The sequence below is a fragment of the Mytilus galloprovincialis genome, chromosome 7 (genome assembly GCF_965363235.1).
Source record: "Mytilus galloprovincialis chromosome 7, xbMytGall1.hap1.1, whole genome shotgun sequence".
Taxonomy (NCBI): Eukaryota; Metazoa; Mollusca; class Bivalvia; order Mytilida; family Mytilidae; genus Mytilus; species Mytilus galloprovincialis.
The window spans coordinates 82,510,475-82,528,788 of record NC_134844.1 but is presented as its reverse complement, the minus strand read 5'-3'; the positions used below and the strand labels follow the sequence as shown (position 1 = coordinate 82,528,788).

The 18,314-nt window shown below is 32.0% G+C and overlaps 1 protein-coding gene across 1 annotated transcript in view; it reads left to right on the top strand.

Annotated features, from left to right (window-relative positions):
* The window catches only part of LOC143083808 (protein saal1-like), a 29,710-nt gene that overhangs the window by 6,454 nt on the left and 4,942 nt on the right, over nt 1–18,314 (top strand). Inside the window, exons 5-9 of the mRNA XM_076260182.1 lie at nt 1,458–1,537; nt 5,538–5,597; nt 6,993–7,108; nt 16,879–17,002; nt 17,727–17,809. Coding sequence (XP_076116297.1) covers nt 1,458–1,537; nt 5,538–5,597; nt 6,993–7,108; nt 16,879–17,002; nt 17,727–17,809 — 463 coding nt within the window. The remainder of the gene's footprint in view (nt 1–1,457; nt 1,538–5,537; nt 5,598–6,992; nt 7,109–16,878; nt 17,003–17,726; nt 17,810–18,314) is intronic.

Genomic DNA, 18,314 nt, shown 5'->3' with positions numbered 1-18,314 from the left:
GAAGAGGGGAAGGTTTAATATCTTAACGTACATTATGTCATAGATGTCAGCTTTCAAATCCTCCTAAGGATTAGATCCCCCTACTAAATTATTTCAGTGTGAGGTTTACTGTCACACATTGTAATAATAAAAAAAATACAAGTTACAAATTTATTTTTGCCATTATTTTTAGTTCAAATTTTTTAAATATTTGGTTATTGTACATATCACCAGCTATTATTTAGCAGCTTTAAACACACTTTCAGACAATTCAAAATCATACTTGTGTGTTGATCACCACATATTAATGAGGGGAACTATATCATTGTCAAGTTCAAGATACAGATTGAATCTGTTTTAACATTGAAACTAACCTTTCTTTTTCTACCTTACTGACTGACAATACAGGGCAAGTGCTCATTTTGACAGAATGGAAAATAATTTGGATTAACAAAAAAACAAAAAAAGTTTCCGTGGATTTGAAATTGGAAACTCTTTTCCCTTCTGGGTTTTTATATAGATATTGCTTCTTTTTATTTGCCCCCTCTATTTATAAAACAACTACTTTTTGGCTATGGTACAGCTGGTGAATGACTTAAAATAAGGTAAACTGCAAGGCCTTTCAAATTATATGGTGACAATTCCCCAAGATTTTTATTATATAACATTCATGATTGGCAAATAAGTCAAAATCTAGATTTCAAATTTCTTAGTGTAAACATTTATTTATTGATAAAAAAGAATTGGTGTGATTGCAAAATTCAAGTGTAAGTGGATGTAAGCAAATATAGGCAAATGTACGGTCTTCAACAATGAGGACAATATCATGCTGTATAATTAGCAAAGAAAGGCTCTGACATGAAAAGTATGAAACTATTAAATTGAGAAAACTAACAGCCTAATTAATAAAAAACCAAAACACAAATATGACAGACATGTACAAGCAACAACAACTGAATTCAAGGTTACTTATGGATAGGCACTTTAAGAATGTGGAGGGGTTAAACATAATCCCCTAACCTGGGAGTAATATTACAGTACAACATAACAAAGTATAAAGATCCGTTGAAAATGGCATAACTCATCAGATTGATACAGAGCAGAAAAACATCTAACAAAAACATAGACTGGACGTGACAGGATATTTATACACACTAACAACAAAAAATACACCAAGTACTTTTCTGAGAGTACTTACAGTTACTGACACTAGTTTATAGCTACTAACAACTTTTAAAAAATCATGTATCTAAGACTTAAATATCAATCAGTACAGATCCAACATCCAACGGATTTTGTGTAAAGACGTCATTCATTAACAGTCAGAGCAAAACATGACCTTGTGCAATTCCCAAACCTAGGTATTGACAACCTGTAGTACTGTGACTTTATGTGTATGTGTCTTTTGTTAGTTTTATTTTGTGTTCATTTTATCTTTCCTTTGAGATATGCCTCACCATGAGCTACTTATTTTACAGGAAATATGTGTCGGTATACTTGGAAACATGGCATGTGATTCAGATATATGTGAAAGTTTATCAAAGAACCAACAACTTCTGTAAGTTTTTGCATATATGTACATTATAAATGAATATCTACAATAGTTCATAAACATATATTAAATATACTTTTAAGAAATGACTTTTATATTAAAAGATAATGTATGATGTTTTGGTTGAATTGTACTGAAGGATTTAAATAAGTATGGGCCTGACTGGTATCAAGAAAAATGATAAGTCACTTACCAGAATCAAGAAATTCAAGCTTAGCAATCCTAGATTGTGTTGGCAGTGGAGATGGTGACATCAACTTTTATGTTCCGTCTGTGGTTAAAGTTTTTTATTAGACATCAATAACTTAGTCAAACCTCCATTGATTGTTTTAAAATTAAGACAGAAGCTTGTGACCGATAGACAGTTTCAAGATCAAAATTTTGAAAAAAGTATATTTGGTGTATTGAATGATTATAAGGTGTACATGTATATCTCATTAGGTTTATCTGACCTTGACCTCATTTTCTTGGATATTGTTAAGTTTATGTGAAAGTTGTAGTTAAGCTTTATATTTAGGACAATTAACATAAAATCAATGTTTAGTAAAAAAAGGCGAGACATTTCAGCGTGTGCATTCTTGTCTCTATTTTCAACATTCAGTTATTTTCCATTGTTAACATTTAAATTCAGTCTCAGGTTTATAGTTTTTCAGTCATCAATAATTTTGTCAAATCTGTTGTCTAACTTTCACAAAATCTTCTACTCTGAAAATACTTGGCCAAATGAAATCAAACGTGGCCACTATCATTGTTGGGTAATCGTGTTTAAAAAATGTGTTTAACTCAGACAACTCAAACTTGCAGTCGCTACTCAGACTTTGTAAAACTTTATTGTTTCATATAAAAAATTTATTACACTTGCAACAAGGCTATATTTGATTAATGTGAATAATAATATTCAACTATTAAACCAATATAACAACTAGGCATTACAATTGTAATAAGATTAACATGTTTTAAAGCTTTCAAACAAACAATCAACAAAACATAAGAATCAATTGAAATGGACTAAACCTATTACAATAGTACTAAGGATTACAACATTAAAATAAATTATAAGAGACAGGAAGTGTCAACTTGGGAGAATGTACTGACAGTGAGTTCAGAGTCCTAGGATGACTAGATCACATTTTCCTTGGCTTGGATGTTAGTGCACCTCTGAATCAAAGTACATTGTACTGACATTCATGACATTTGAATGTGATCGCTTGGAAAAATCATAAAAAAGTCCTTATACTGTCTTGTACTCATATAGTTGATGGCTACGTCAGCTTTATCATGTTAAATGTACTTTACATATCATGTATATAGTATAGTGCAATAGTACGTTGATGCATAAAAGTACATGTTTCGATACATATTATTTTACATAAGTTAAGTGTATACATCAGTTTCAAAGGAAATTCTAGATGTTCATATTTAAAGAAATAATTTATGCTATGCCTTGATTTGTTGGAAATTTTTACATGGCCTGGGCTGTTTTATAATTAAATTCTATTCCAAGGTTAGATTATAAGAAAGCCACAAATATAATTTGGAGAGCAAAAAAAACTCAGAAGGGCCTTTTCACAACCAAAAATGTTGAGGTCAAATATTCCTAAAGAAATTGTAACCTAAAATAGTATGGTATTTTATTTCAAGATATTCATAAAATAGTTTGATGTTAAAAATACTTAGACTTTAATTTACAATCCCAACATCTTTGTTTATACACCATTCTGTCTGTAATCAGTACAAAAACTCAAAAAGAAAACTATTGAATTGTGAATGTCTGAAAACCATAACACAGACCTGCCAACTATCCCGATTTTCGCGGTATCATCCCGATTTTTATCCCTCAACCCGAATCCCGATATCGGGATCTTAAAACAAGTCAAAATCCCGATTTTCACAAAATATACCAGAAAAAAATTTTGGTTACCGATTTTGAAGTTTTTCTGATCAATATCTATAATTTTACCTGGGGACATATTATGACAAGTTTACAATCCTACGCTAATCAACGGTGACAAGAGGTGTCATAATTTGTTGTTGCAAGTAATCGGATTACCTGATGGGTTAATTAATTAATATTATTAGTAGTAAACAGAAATTCTGTCAGTTGGCCTTTCATTTTTAATCAATTTATCATACGAGCACACTTTGCAACGTTTAACGTAGTTCCATGACAAAATCGTAATTAACTGAAAGATGAGAACTGTAATGAACTCTTAAAAAAACTTCGTTTATCTTGAAATCCATTTAATTTTTGAAATCAGACATGTGTCTGTTGATATAAAAATCGACGCCATTTTGTATTCATCTACTGTGAATAAACCTCCGCAGGTAAGAGCACCTCAAAACACAAAGAAAGATAACTCAAATTTTATCCATTTTCTCATTTACTGATAGACTTAATCAAAATCTGTATTTATCCTTCTAACTTTAGGACATATAGGTTTAGGTCTTTTGAGTCATGGTCCAAAGATAAGAAGGTCTTTGGAGGGGGAACAGGGGGGTTTTCATTTAGTATCCTTTATTTTTTAATGCCATTTTTCTCTATTCTTAAGTTATTTTGTCAATTTTAAAATAAGTACAAGAATCATGCAAATAAAAGAAATCAAGGCTTATAAGATCATCATCATTATACCAACAGAAAAAAGAAGAGACATGAGACTATTTTATGAGTAAAAAACAGTGCTCACAGAAACGCCGCAAAAATTATCCCTTAAAAATCTGGTCGCGCACTATTAAATCCCCCATGGAGATTTTCAAAAGTTGGCAGGTCTGATAACATAGAAGTTATATATATAATATAATCAGTTACTGTTCTACAGTAAGCACTTTCATACAGGTATTGTCAATGACTAAGTGTAATTTGTAAGATGAAACAGGATCATTGACCGAACGACACAAAAAGCCTTATCTGATAATAATTTATTATATTTGAATGAGGTTAGATTTTTATTGATTAATAATTAAACTTTGTAGCCATTGAAGATATTGGCAAGCATTCAAATAAGGACTATATCATCAGGTTGTTGGTACATATTATCAGACATATATTTTCCGATCACCTTGTCTATCTGTCCATACCAGCAATAGAGTTTCAAAGTCCTGCTCCAGATAGTAGTACAATATACTACAAAACTATGTGAATTATAATTCTTTATCTCAGTAGTTCATTGTTGTACTGATTAATCTTGTGACTTACTGACGACATTTGTGTATATTACATAAGCTACAAAATAATAAAAGGACAATAATTTATTTTTAGTTAACTGTGTGAATATATTTGATAAAAGTTTGATGTACAATGACACCCTCTGAGACCTTGATGAAAATAATATACTTTATAACTATTACTTAGAGTATATACATTTGACAACAGTGCAACTTTGCTTGTAAAGATAGACCTGGAAAAATGCTCAATATCCCTTGGCACTCATCTTCTCATTGGTATGCTCTGTACACTTGTTATATCCTTGGTATAGTTAAGTCGAAGAGTAAAGTGATCAGGATGTCATTTCACTAGCTTCCTCCAAGTCTTCACTTTGTCAAAGTATAAAAATGGCAAAGCAGGAATATAGTTTTTTCTGGTAACTTCTAAATAAAGTTTGAGATTATTTTGGTATGAATTTCTTAGAAATTTTCAGAGATATAAATATTGTTCTTGTTACAGCAAAGAGTGGATGCTGTTGCTTATTTTCTAATTTTTTCATAAGGTTGATATAAAAATATAGATATGTGGTATGATTGCCAATGAGACAAATCTCCACCAGAGACCAACAATAGGTTATACCACCTTCAACATAGTACAAAACCAATACAGCATAGTAAGCTGTAAAAAGCCCCCAAATTACAAATGTAAAACTATTCAAATGAGGAAACTAATGGCCTGGTATGTATACAAAATAATAAACGGAAAAGAATATATGAATACCACAATTAGTTTGCTGTGAATTTGAATTGTGCAAATATAGTACTGGTAATGTCAGTTTAAAGTGAGATATGAAATCTATTTCAGGAAAATGGTTTTACTTCTGTTAGAAGGGAGAGACCCACCTACTTTGGTTGAAACAACAAGGTAATGATTTGAAAAGTAATGCATATGATTATAATGCAATAAGGCATGTAATGGCCCTTTTGATTGGCTGACGTCTGCTGTAAGTTTGATGGCTGATAGTCTGAGGCAATACAGCCAATGTTTTCCAATATTTCAATGTTTTAATTTGAACATTTTGTGAGGTTTACATAATATAAAAAAAAAAGATAACAGTCATGTTGAGGAAGCATTGCAATTGTGTTTGGGATAAGTTAGTAAAAAATGTTCATTTTGCTGGCGTGACTGCTTCTTGATTTCAACAAAACTGTCCTAGGGCTGTCACATTGCAATTAATATGATCTTTGATTCCAATACGGTTCATTTTTATGCCCCACCTACGATAGTAGAGGGGCATTATGTTTTCTGGTCTGTGCGTCCGTTCGTCCGTCCGTTCGTTCGTCCGTTCGTTCGTCCGTTCGTCCGTCTGTCCCGCTTCAGGTTAAAGTTTTTGGTCAAGGTAGTTTTTGATGAAGTTGAAGTCCAATCAACTTGAAACTTAGTATACATGTGCCCTATGATAGGATCTTTCTAATTTAAATGCACAATTAGAGTTTTGACCCCAATTTTACGGTTCACTGAACATAGAAAATGATAGTGCAAATTTCAGGTTAAAGTTTTTGGTCAAGGTAGTTTTTGATAAAATACAAGTCCAATCAACTTGAAACTTAGTATACATGTTCCTTTTGATAATATCATTCTAATTTTAATGCCAAATTAGAGAATTTATTCCAATTTCACGGTCCACTAAACATAGAAAATGATAGTGCGAGTGGGGCATCCGTGTACTGTGGACACATTCTTGTTTTCTAAATCAATTTAGTTCAAAACCAGATCAGTCCTAATTGGACAGACTACTTAAGGTGGTACATTTGTACCAAACACCTTGACTAAAATTAATTTGGCTTGTTTAAGTTTCATAAAATTTTGACCCATTGATAAAAATATAAAAATTTCAAAAAACTTGAACCACACACTTTATCCAAAAAAAGTTATTGGATATATTGCAGTTTGACAAACACTTAATTTGATCATTGCTAATTTTTACAGAGTTATCTCCCAGTAGTGAACCACATTTATCGGTTTTGTAATTCTATTAAGACTTACTAATCATTAGACCACACATTTGTTGACTTTAACATATTTAAAAGTATGAATAGAAATAGACAGAAACCTAACAACAATAAACAGGGAAAAATACTTGGCTACTGCAAATTAAAAAAAAAAGAGGAAAAGTCACTGAAACACATGTAGAAATTCAAAAAACAAGACAATTTTAAAACGAAAATAAGATATAGTAAATGTTTTCAGTCATTTTGAAAGTATGGAATGTTATCATGAGGCTAGTTTATTGATTTAATCTCACTATTCTTGTTTCAGGTTAATGTTTACTTGTTTATCGTGTAATCAGGCTAAGTCCAGTTGGTTAGAGGTCATTAACAGTTCAGAAAGTCTCCATGATCACATCATATTCATTCTTCAGAGTTCAACAAATGGTGAGGTTCTCTTTGCTTGGAGTCTATTACTCATAACTGCTTTTGTCAAATTTCAAAATCAAAATAGATCAAATTCCTGTAGTTTGCTTTATACCTTTTAATTGAGTCTTTGACTTCTGTTGAAATAGTAAGTAATAGCGATCCTACATTCCGTTGGTGGTGGCGATGTCAACAAACATTCACTATGTGGTTAAAGTTTTGAAATTTTAATAACTTTCTTGAAATTTCTTTGATTTCTACAAAACTTGGACAGAAGCTTGTTTATGATCAGAAGATAGTATCCAGAAATAAATTTTGTAAAAAATAAAATCCTGTTTATCCGTATTTTACTTATAAATGGACTTAGTTTTTCTGCCAGTTAACATTACATTCACTCTGTTGTTAAAGTTTTTGAAATTTTAATAACTTTCTAAAACTATCCTGGATTTCTACCAAACTAGGACACTGAGAAGCTTGTTTATGATCAAAAGCTACTATCTAGAAGGAAATTTTGTAAAAATGTATTTCCTGTTTTTATACGACCGCAAAATTTGAAAAATTTTTCGTCGTATATTGCTATCACATTGGCGTCGTCGTCGTCGTCGTCGTCGTCGTCGTCGTCGTCGTCGTCGTCGTCCGAATACTTTTAGTTTTCGCACTCTAACTTTAGTAAAAGTGAATGGAAATCTATGAAATTTTAACACAAGGTTTATGACCACAAAAGGAAGGTTGGTATTGATTTTGGGAGTTTTGGTCCCAACATTTTAGGAATAAGGGGCCAAAAAGTGCCCAAATAAGCATTTTCTTGGTTTTCGCACTATAACTTTAGTTTAAGTTAATAGAAATCTATGAAATTTTGACACAAGGTTTATGACCACAAAAGAACGGTTGGGATTGATTTTGGGAGTTTTGGTTTCAACAGTTTAGGAATTAGGGGCCAAAAAAGGGCCCAAATAATCATTATTCTTGGTTTTCGCACAATAACTTTAGTTTAAGTAAATAGAAATCAATGAAATTTAAACACAATGTTAATGACTACAAAAGGAAGGTTGGTATTGATTTTGGGAGTTTAGGTCCCAACAGTTTAGGAATTAGGGGCCAAAAAGGGAACCAAATAAGCATTTTTCTTGGTTTTCGCACCATAATGTTAGTATAAGTAAATAGAAATCTATGAAATTTAAACACAAGGTTTATGACCATAAAAGGAAGGTTGGTATTGATTTTGGGAGTTTTGGTCCCAACAGAATAAGGGGCCCAAAGGGTCCAAAATTAAACTTTGTTTGATTTCATCAAAATTGAATAATTGGGGTTCTTTGATATGCCGAATCTAACTGTCATGACTGTGTATGTAGATTCTTAACTTTTGGTCCCGTTTTCAAATTGGTCTACATTAAGGTCCAAAGGGTCCAAAATTAAACTTAGTTTGATTTTGACAAAAAGTGAATCAGTTAGGTTCTTTGATATGCTGAATCTAAAAATGTACTTAGATTCTTGATTATTGGCCCAGTTTTCAAGTTGGTCCAAATCGGGGTCCAAAATTAAACTTTGTTTGATTTCATCAAAAATTGAATAAATGGGGTTCTTTGATATACCAAATCTAACTGTGTATGTAGATTCTTCATTTTTGGTCCTGTTTTCAAATTGGTCTACACTAAAGTCCAAAGGGTCCAAAATTAAACTTAGTCTGATTTTAACAAAAATTGAAATCTTGGGGTTCTTTGATATGCTGAATCCAAAAATGTACTTAGATTTTTTATAATGGGCCCAGTTTTCAAGTTGGTCCAAATCAGGATCTAAAATTATTATATTAAGTATTGTGCAATAGCAAGTCTTTTCAATTGCACAGTATTGCGCAATGGCAAGAAATATCTAATTGCACAATATTGTGAAATAGCTAAATTTTTTTTAATTAGAGTTATCTTTCTTTGTCCAGAATAGTAAGCAAGAAATATCTAATTGCAAAATATTGTGCAATAGCAAGATTTTTTTTTAATTGGAGTTATCTTTCTTTGTCCAGAATCATCTTAAATCTTTGTTATATACAATATACAATGTATATTCACTTTTTACTACCAACTGATAAATTAAAATAATCTTTACCATTCAGTGATAACAAGCAGTTTTTTTTACATCTTAATATTTTATGATGTATTTAAATGAGTAGTTATTGTTGCAAACTCCATTAGAAATTTTAATTGAGATTAATTTTGGAATAAGGGAAAGGGGGATGTGATTAAAAAAATTGGGTTCAATTTTTCTCATTTGAAATTTCATAAATAAAAAAGAAAATTTCTTCAAACATTTTTTTGAGAGGATTAATATTCAACAGCATAGTGAATTGCTCTAAGAGAAAACAAAAATTTTAAGTTCATTAGAACACATTCATTCTGTGTCAGAAACCTATGCTGTGTCAACTATTTAATCACAATCCAAATTTAGAGCTGAATCCAGCTTGAATGTTGTGTCCATACTTGCCCCAACCGTTCAGGGTTCAACCTCTGCGGTCGTATAAAGCTACGCCCTGCGGAGCATCTGGTTCTGTATGTTACTTATTTATGTACGTAGTTCTCTTCCAGTTAACATTACATACAATCTGCAGTTAAAGTTCCTAAAACTATTAGATTGATAAAGTAGGCGAGACATTTGGTTCAGTGGAACTCTTACAAATTTTTATTTGAGACAGTGAGGCAAATGTTTTGTGTTATAGATGGTGTTTTTGATTGGCTCATTTTTTTCTATCACACACACTTTTCTGATTAAAAAAGTTATTTGAGATTCAATGACTGTAAAAATAAAAGTAAAATAAAGTTGTCCACAAAAAGTATTACACATTTTTGTTTTCAACCCATTTCTTTGGATATTTCACAGAAAGTATGCAACCTGTTGAGGTTGTGTACCTTTAATTATAGGGTTGTCTAAAGATTTCCCCCATATTTACATTTGATATTTCCATGTTTTTTTAATGTTCTAGTTAGATCTAGACCTTCTCCATTTGAGTCTATGAAACATTCTTTTGTCTTTCATCATGAAAACTGTAATAGAAAAGAGACAAGACAGTTAAAGAAAAATCAATTGACTCCTTATAGCATATTTATTGTAAAACACCATTAAAGACTTTTGTTAATGTACTCATATTGTATTGAAATCTGTTATTGAAGACCAAATGTTATCCTCTGGGTGTCTTTCTGTTTTGTGGGATGCCCCATCTCCATTTATGATATCCTCTGGGTGTCTTTCTGTTTTGTGGGATGCCCCATCTCCATTTATGTTATCCTCTGCGTGTCTTTCTGTTTTGTGGGATGCCCCATCTCCATTTATGTTATCCTCTGGGTGTCTTTCTGTTTTGTGGGATGCCCCATCTCCATTTATGTTATCCTCTTGATGTCTTTCTGTTTTGTGGGATGCCCCTATCTCCATTTATGCTATCCTCTGGATGTCTTTCTGTTTTGTGGGATGCCCCATCTCCATTTATGTTATCCTCTGCGTGTCTTTCTGTTTTGTGGGATGCCCCATCTCCATTTATGATATCCTCTGCGTGTCTCTGTTTTGTGGGATGCCCCATCTCCACTTATGTTATCCTCTGGGTGTCTTTCTTTCTGTTTTGTGGGATGCCCCATCTCCATTTATGTTATCCTCTGGGTGTCTTTCTGTTTTGTGGGATGCCCCATCTCCATTTATGTTATCCTCTGGGTGTTTTTCTGTTTTGTGGGATGCCCCATCTCCATTTATGTTATCCTCTGGATGTCTTTCTGTTTTGTGGGATGCCCCATCTCCATTTATGTTATCCTCTGCGTGTCTTTCTGTTTTGTGGGATGCCCCATCTCCATTTATGATATCCTCTGCGTGTCTTTCTGTTTTGTGGGATGCCCCATCTCCATTTATGATATCCTCTGGGTGTCTTTCTGTTTTGTGGGATGCCCCATCTCCATTTATGTTATCCTCTGGGTGTCTTTCTGTTTTGTGGGATGCCCCATCTCCATTTATGTTATCCTCTGGGTGTCTTTCTGTTTTGTGGGATGCCCCATCTCCATTTATGATATCCTCTGGGTGTCTTTCTGTTTTGTGGGATGCCCCATCTCCATTTATGATATCCTCTGGGTGTCTTTCTGTTTTGTGGGATGCCCCTTCTCCATTTATGTTATCCTCTTGATGTCTTTCTGTTTTGTAGGATGCCCCATCTCCATTTATGATATCCTCTGGGTGTCTTTCTGTTTTGTGGGATGCCCCTTCTCCATTTATGTTATCCTCTTGATGTCTTTTTGTTTTGTGGGATGCCCCATCTCCATTTAATCACAGTAACAGTGGATATATCAAAAACTTTAAAAGAATGCTTTAGAATAACAGAATGATATCCATTAAGATTTGTTCATTTTTTTACTGGCTCAATATCTTTAATTGTTTTTACATAGGCGGTAATGGTAACGTTTTTTCCTGTAGCTCAGTCCATATCGTAAACTTGGATATGTATGATAGCTCGTTTCGAAGCTGTGACATTTTCACATATGTGGTTAAATTTTCGGGTATGAAGTGAGATTACCTTTTCCGTAAATTAGCAAACCCCGAACATCCTTTTGTGATGCGGCTCCTTGTGGTAAAATATCCCCTTTTTAACACCATAAGTTCTTTGAAAATTTAATACTTTGAACACATTCAATAGCTCCATAGTTTTTACACATTTATTCTATGTTCCTCTACTTTCCTAATCACCACAAATAATTAAGTTCAGTCATTTGTTAAAAATAGAAACATGTCCAATATCACTACACAGAGATTTTTTCTTTACACGTGACTTTCGAGTTCCTCATTTCGAGGCGCATTAGGGATGTTGTCCCAACTAAATGAAATCAACAGTTTTTAGACAGGCAACAACTGGTGTGTAAGACAAGGCAGTCACAATATTCATAGTTTATGCAGAAATCATTAAAATTGTATGAAATTTTCCCAAGGAAAAAAGTGGAAATAATTTTACCTAACACAAAGAACATAAAAAATGAACAATCTATAAGGAATGTCAACAAAGTCTGCCAATTCCTTTATCCATATTGACATTTCTATACAGCATTGCTGCTCTGTTACATAACTCATACATTTTCATTTGAACTTAGTCACATACTACCATTTATAAAGAAATTGTACAGCTAAGTGCAAACACACTACTGAGATATAATTTTAAGGACAAATTCTTAACTTATCAGTGATTGAATTTATATAGTCTTTTTCTGAAAAGTATCTTAAACACTTGAACTGATAATCTCAATAAAAGTTTTAAACCTATGGAGTTGTTTATAAATCGGTCATCAAACCAGATGAACTGCAGGATGAGTTTTTGGTTACCCTGGGACGCAACATCATCTTTCCTCAACACCCGTCAGCCATTTCATTGTTTTCTAATTGAAACAATTGGGCCAAAATATTGACAAGTGATTAAAAGAAGATCTCATTACATGTACTTGATAGTAACTAATTATTACAAAAACACATTTTTTCTCAAAATATTTCATAGTGGCATAGTAGACTTTGCCTAGTTGTGTAATGATTTAATGTAATGAAAAACAGGTATAAAAAACTGTTTTGTGCAGTACTTGAGTATTTATACTTTAATATTTTATTAAATGATTCTTCATTATCGACTCCTAGGAGTTGATATTAAGAATTGAACGATGAACAGTAAGTGCATGAATTTTTCTTGCTACCTGATTGGAAGATATTACGAGACGTGAATAATCAAAGTTTATTGATTGGTTAGGACAATCCAAACCTAGTAAATGTCCTTCAATCCTGTAGAGTATCAGATTTGTCCTCTCTATTTTAGCAATTAGATTTTTCCTGTTCATTAATCATTCATATTCATGATATTGGTACACGGGTAACTTTTATCTATAAATAGTCGAATCTTCTGGAGTTTCGTAAACAACAACGTTAAATGATATATACTACTTCATAACGTGTGACCTCACGTGTGTGGTAAAATTTGTTGATTGATGCACGTGGCTATTCTAGTAAATGAATTAATCCACAAAGCGAGAGCACTTTCCATTTTCATCGGCTAAGAGTCGACTAGCCCTTATTGAAAGGCTAATGCTTGTTGAGTTGCTGTAATTGATATCCATTGCTGAATGATTAATAATGATTATTTATGTATCTTGGGCAAGGGTTTGTGTTTATGAATAATGACAATATTAGAATTGCAACAGACATTTTAAAACATCTTGGAAGTCTCTAGTTTCAATTCAATTGACATCCATTAACATACCTTTATGGAATTCTTTAATTGGATTATGTCTTTTTATTAATCATCTTGTTAGTTAAATTGCTCTTACAAATATATAACAGTAGTTATTTGTGGACCGTGAAGGGATATTTTATAAACAAAATGTAAAACAGCGCCATCTGCTGTATATGACGCTTATTTGTTCGACTTATTCTTAAACTGATGTAAATCTGTTCTACATTTTACAAATAAAATAGGTTAGTAGTATATCAACAAAAAGACGAGAAATTGACCCACAAAATTGAGTAGAGTCTCATCATTGAAGGCCAGTTGAATAAATTATTTTATTGAAGTTTAAGCTTCGTTTATATTTTCAATTGCAGTGTTTTATAGGCCATTCCAATTAAAGTTTGTTTCACAGGATTTAATAGCAAATAGGATAAAACAAAAATTAACTAAATTTTTGTGAAATTTGAACTTCATTGTCATGCATCTATTAAATAAGCATGTGAAAAATACAATGCATTGATCATTGTTTACATGGATGAGTTATGATCCAATTAGCTGCATTAGTATCTGGAAATACGTTTTTTTTCTAGCTTCAATATGATAATTTGATTTTCTGTAAATGTGGGAAATTGCTGAAAACTTTCCTGATACATTCCTTCTTTTCATATAAAATGTTGACTGAATTTTTATTATCATATCTAAAGAGCTTTTTATCAATTCTTTTTTGTGCAATGCCCCAGAAAAATGATGTGTCAAACATAAGACACTTTTCAACAATCATAATTGTTTGATAAGTAGAAAGAAACAGATATGGATTGAATGTACATAAGACAAGACACTGTTTTTATTTTAACTATTAATTAAAATAAAATTCACAAAAATTATAAAAAATCTAGTGTGGATTTGTTATTATTCGTTTGATACCAATTTTTACGGGTTTTGTGGGTACACCAATTTCCACGGTTTTTGTAGGTACACCAATTTCCACGGTTTTTGTGGGTACATGTGAACCACAAATTCAATATTTACTGAATGACAAATTAGGCAGGGATTGGAAAACCACTAAATCAAATACCCATGAAAATGCAAGTTTGCCTCAATCCACGAAAATTGATACTCATGAAAATAAATGAATCCACAGTATTGTGGAAATATATTTGGGCTTTTTTGGTGACCTGCTCTAAAGGGTGTTGAATTAGCTGTTGACTGTCTTTGTTCATTGTCTGTAAAGTTTTCTATTTTTTAAAAGCACCTAGATAGACCTTTTTGGTACAATCTGAAGGAGGCAAAAAAACATGGCTGCAGGATTGATTACAATTGACTAAATTTCAAAAATCTTCTTCTCTGACACTTTAACGTGTGTTCAAGGAAAACTGTTTAGAAACTTAACAGGAATGATGATTTGAAGACCATCAAATAAGATTCTTAGTTAATGAGGATTGAAAGACCATCAAATAGGATTCTTAGTTAATGAGGATTGAAAGACCATCAAATAGGATTCTTAGTTAATGAGGATTGAAAGACCATTAACAGGTGAAAGTCCTTTTTTGATTCTGATCCAAATTGGACAGACTACTTAAGGTGGTGAAAAACTTGGTGTCCAGAGGCAATATTTCATTCTTCATTGTAAATTTTCAAAAATGTTTTGAAATTTTATTGGATTGCTGATCAGGTGGGATCTATCATATTTTGACACATGCATTTTAAAATATGAACAAACCTTAGACTTACATGTTTCATAAGTCATATGAGGTATAAAATGCAATTTTTAATTTTTTGCGACATTAAAGAAATATCCTGTTTAATTCATTTAAAAAATGTCAAGCACATGTAGAGTCATGTGAGGTAGGCTTTAATGTAGATTGTCTAATAAAAGAAAACTGTTTAGGTGGTATTGACTTTAGATGTACTAGTTTTGGTATGTCAGGACTTAGTTTGGGTCAGATAGATTTATGTCAAGTTTTCCTGGATGTAAAAAATCAGGACATGTATTCACACATTGTTCTTTTGAAAATAGTCCTGAATCTTGACTTCTGATTTTACATTTGTGCTTTGTCTGTGAAAAGTCATTGAGAAGATTTTAGTGAAGCTATAAAATGTAGTATATGCAATCTAATTTATATTCACCTTAAATGAATATTAATTTCTTATGATTGTGGTGGTATTAGAAGCGCTAACCTCAGATATTTTTGAACTCCTACAGAAGTAACCTATTACACTTGGATAAACTAGAAAATATGATTCAAGTGAAGCAGAGTTCTTTAACACTATGAGAAAAGCATAACCAAAATATTTACATGTTTTAGAAGTTGCTTGTTTTTTCAGCACAATTTTGAAGTAATTCTTCCTAATTTAAAAATCTGTTTCTCCTCATAATTTTGTACGAAACATTTTCAAACATAATTAGTTCATTGAGTTTTGATGTACTTTAATAGAAGAGGGACAAAAGATGTCAAACTCATAAATCTAAAATAAAATGACAACACCATGGCTAAAAATGAAAAAGACAAACAGACAATTAATAGAACATATGACACAACATAGAAAACTAAAGAATAAACAACACTAACCCCACCAAAAACTAGAGGTGATCTCAGGTGCTCCGGAAGGGTAAGCTGATCCTGCTCCACATGTGTCACCCGTCGTGTTGCTTATGTGATAACAAATCTGGTAAATAGTCTAATTCGGTAGGTCACATTCATGAAAGGGAAGGGGATTGTAGTTACGACGTAAGGAACATATCCAATATCATTTGTGAAACGGTCATTCCATTAATAGATGTACGATTATATCTATGGTATGTGTTTAAAGATAATGTAAAGAGACATATAGTCTAGGGCTGTCTTGAAACTGAAGTGAGGTTAGAGTTTCTGCTCCATATTGAAGGCCTTTTGTGATTGACATAAAGATCAGCAATTCACTGTCATACACTAAATTTTTGATGTTATTTCTTCATAGGCAGAAAAAAATATTACAGACATTCCTTAAAGGAAAACATGGTATTTCATTGGAATCATTGAAGACAATAAGCTATAGATAATCTCTGAACCTTTGAATTCAGGGGACAGATTTATTTAATGGTGGCTTTTCCTTCTTTCAGTGGTCTGGAACATACATGAAATATTTACCACTGGATGTTAAGCAACCAACAATCAATCAATCCTTCTTTCAATCTTTACTATACTAGTTTTCAAATATCAAGACTTCATAAACTAAAAGATCAAAAAACATATTCTGGTAATAATTTCTTGTTGAAGACAAACAATTAACCATGTATGTTTTGATGATTGGGTTTTCTGCACTGAATCATCACTACCTCGTAACTATATAAAGCTTCATGCTCAATGAGGACTTGGAATAAGTTTTAAAAAGGCTTCAAATTGAATGATTTTTTTTAAATTTGATTTAGTTGAAATATATTACAAACATGTCAATTCTGCTTTTATTGGATGATTCAAATCCTAACAATAAACACTCATGACATAACACTGTATATTCTTAGTCTAACTAAAACTTCCTTCATATGAAAAAATGCCCTTATCACAGAAATTGTTTTATTATTTATTTTCAGTTGATTTATTAAAGAACACAGGAGAGTTTGTAGATGTATTATTAGATTTACAAGAAGACATGTGTGAAAACTGGGCCACAGCAGAATTTGTACAGGCTCTGTTAGAGGCTATAAAACAGATTGGGTAATATATCTTCTGCTAATAGTCAATTTTACTTTGTGATGAGATCAATAAAGGCTATCTATTATTATTGTTATTATTTAAGCTTAAAACAGAACAAAAAAAAACAAATATGTCTAAAAGCAAAAAACTATTAGGCACATTAAGAATATTCCAGGGTTACACTCAACCCTCTCCTTAAACTAAGAGAGTGGAGTAACAGCACAACATAAGATGAAAATAAAAATCTGTTTGCAAATCGCTTCACCTATTAGATCAGTCATAATTGAATAACAGAAACTTTATAGCAAATGTTTTCACTAAGAAAAGATCTACAATAAGTAAACATAGTCGAATCGATAACTATTGCATTACAGTGAATTTTTAACTGGTAGGGGACAATATATTGCCATGCAATACTCACAGAATGCTTGTATTAGTTAAGAACACCAGGGCTTAAAAATGATAACACAAATTCAGTTGTGATATAAAGTTTGAGACAGTTCATAAAATAACATAACTTTTAAAATGGTATTATTAAGCAGATTTTCTTTTAAAAAAATTATCCAGTAAGAGTTGTCTCCCCTCCTCTTTCAGTTATTCAAATGGATAAGCAATGTTTCAATTCTTTAAAGTGATTCAAATTACCAAAAGAGAAAGATTTCTGTATTTGTTTCTATCAATCATAGCATTCCTATATAAATGATTGACCATTTAGCTGTTCACCAATGATATATGTATTTTGCAGATTGAGTCACAGTCAACAATTAGAAATCTACTTCCGTATTTTACAGTTATTGTCAACAACAGATGCTGGAGCAGAAGCACTAGGTTAGAAGTAGAAAATGACAAAAAAAAAGATTTGAGTGCTTCTTTTTTGTAAATCTATTTGGGTGTAAAAGCGTTGACCAGAGTACAGTTTGTATGGAGCAGGGAAGTGCTTCTTCTAAAAATGTGTGCACATTCACCACTTTTACAACCCTATAAAATTACTAAAAGAAGCATTCAATGCTTATATAAATTACAATTTTATTTTGCTAAGATCATGAAACTCCTTTCTATCAGATATCTTTCATTTACCTGCAACTTAATGTGGAAGCTTGTGTCAACAATTCATTCTGAAATGAAGGTTAATTTCAGAACGACTCAAGATTCCTTTTAGCCAATCAAAATAACGTATTATAATGAAATGTACATGTATTATAAATGTTATCAAATTTTTTAACACTTAGAGCTAACAAAAAAATGATGTGTTTAAGTCACCCATTAAAGCATCCCTTTTTAGCTCACCTGGCCCGAAGGGCCAAGTGAGCTTTTCTCACCACTTGGCGTCCGT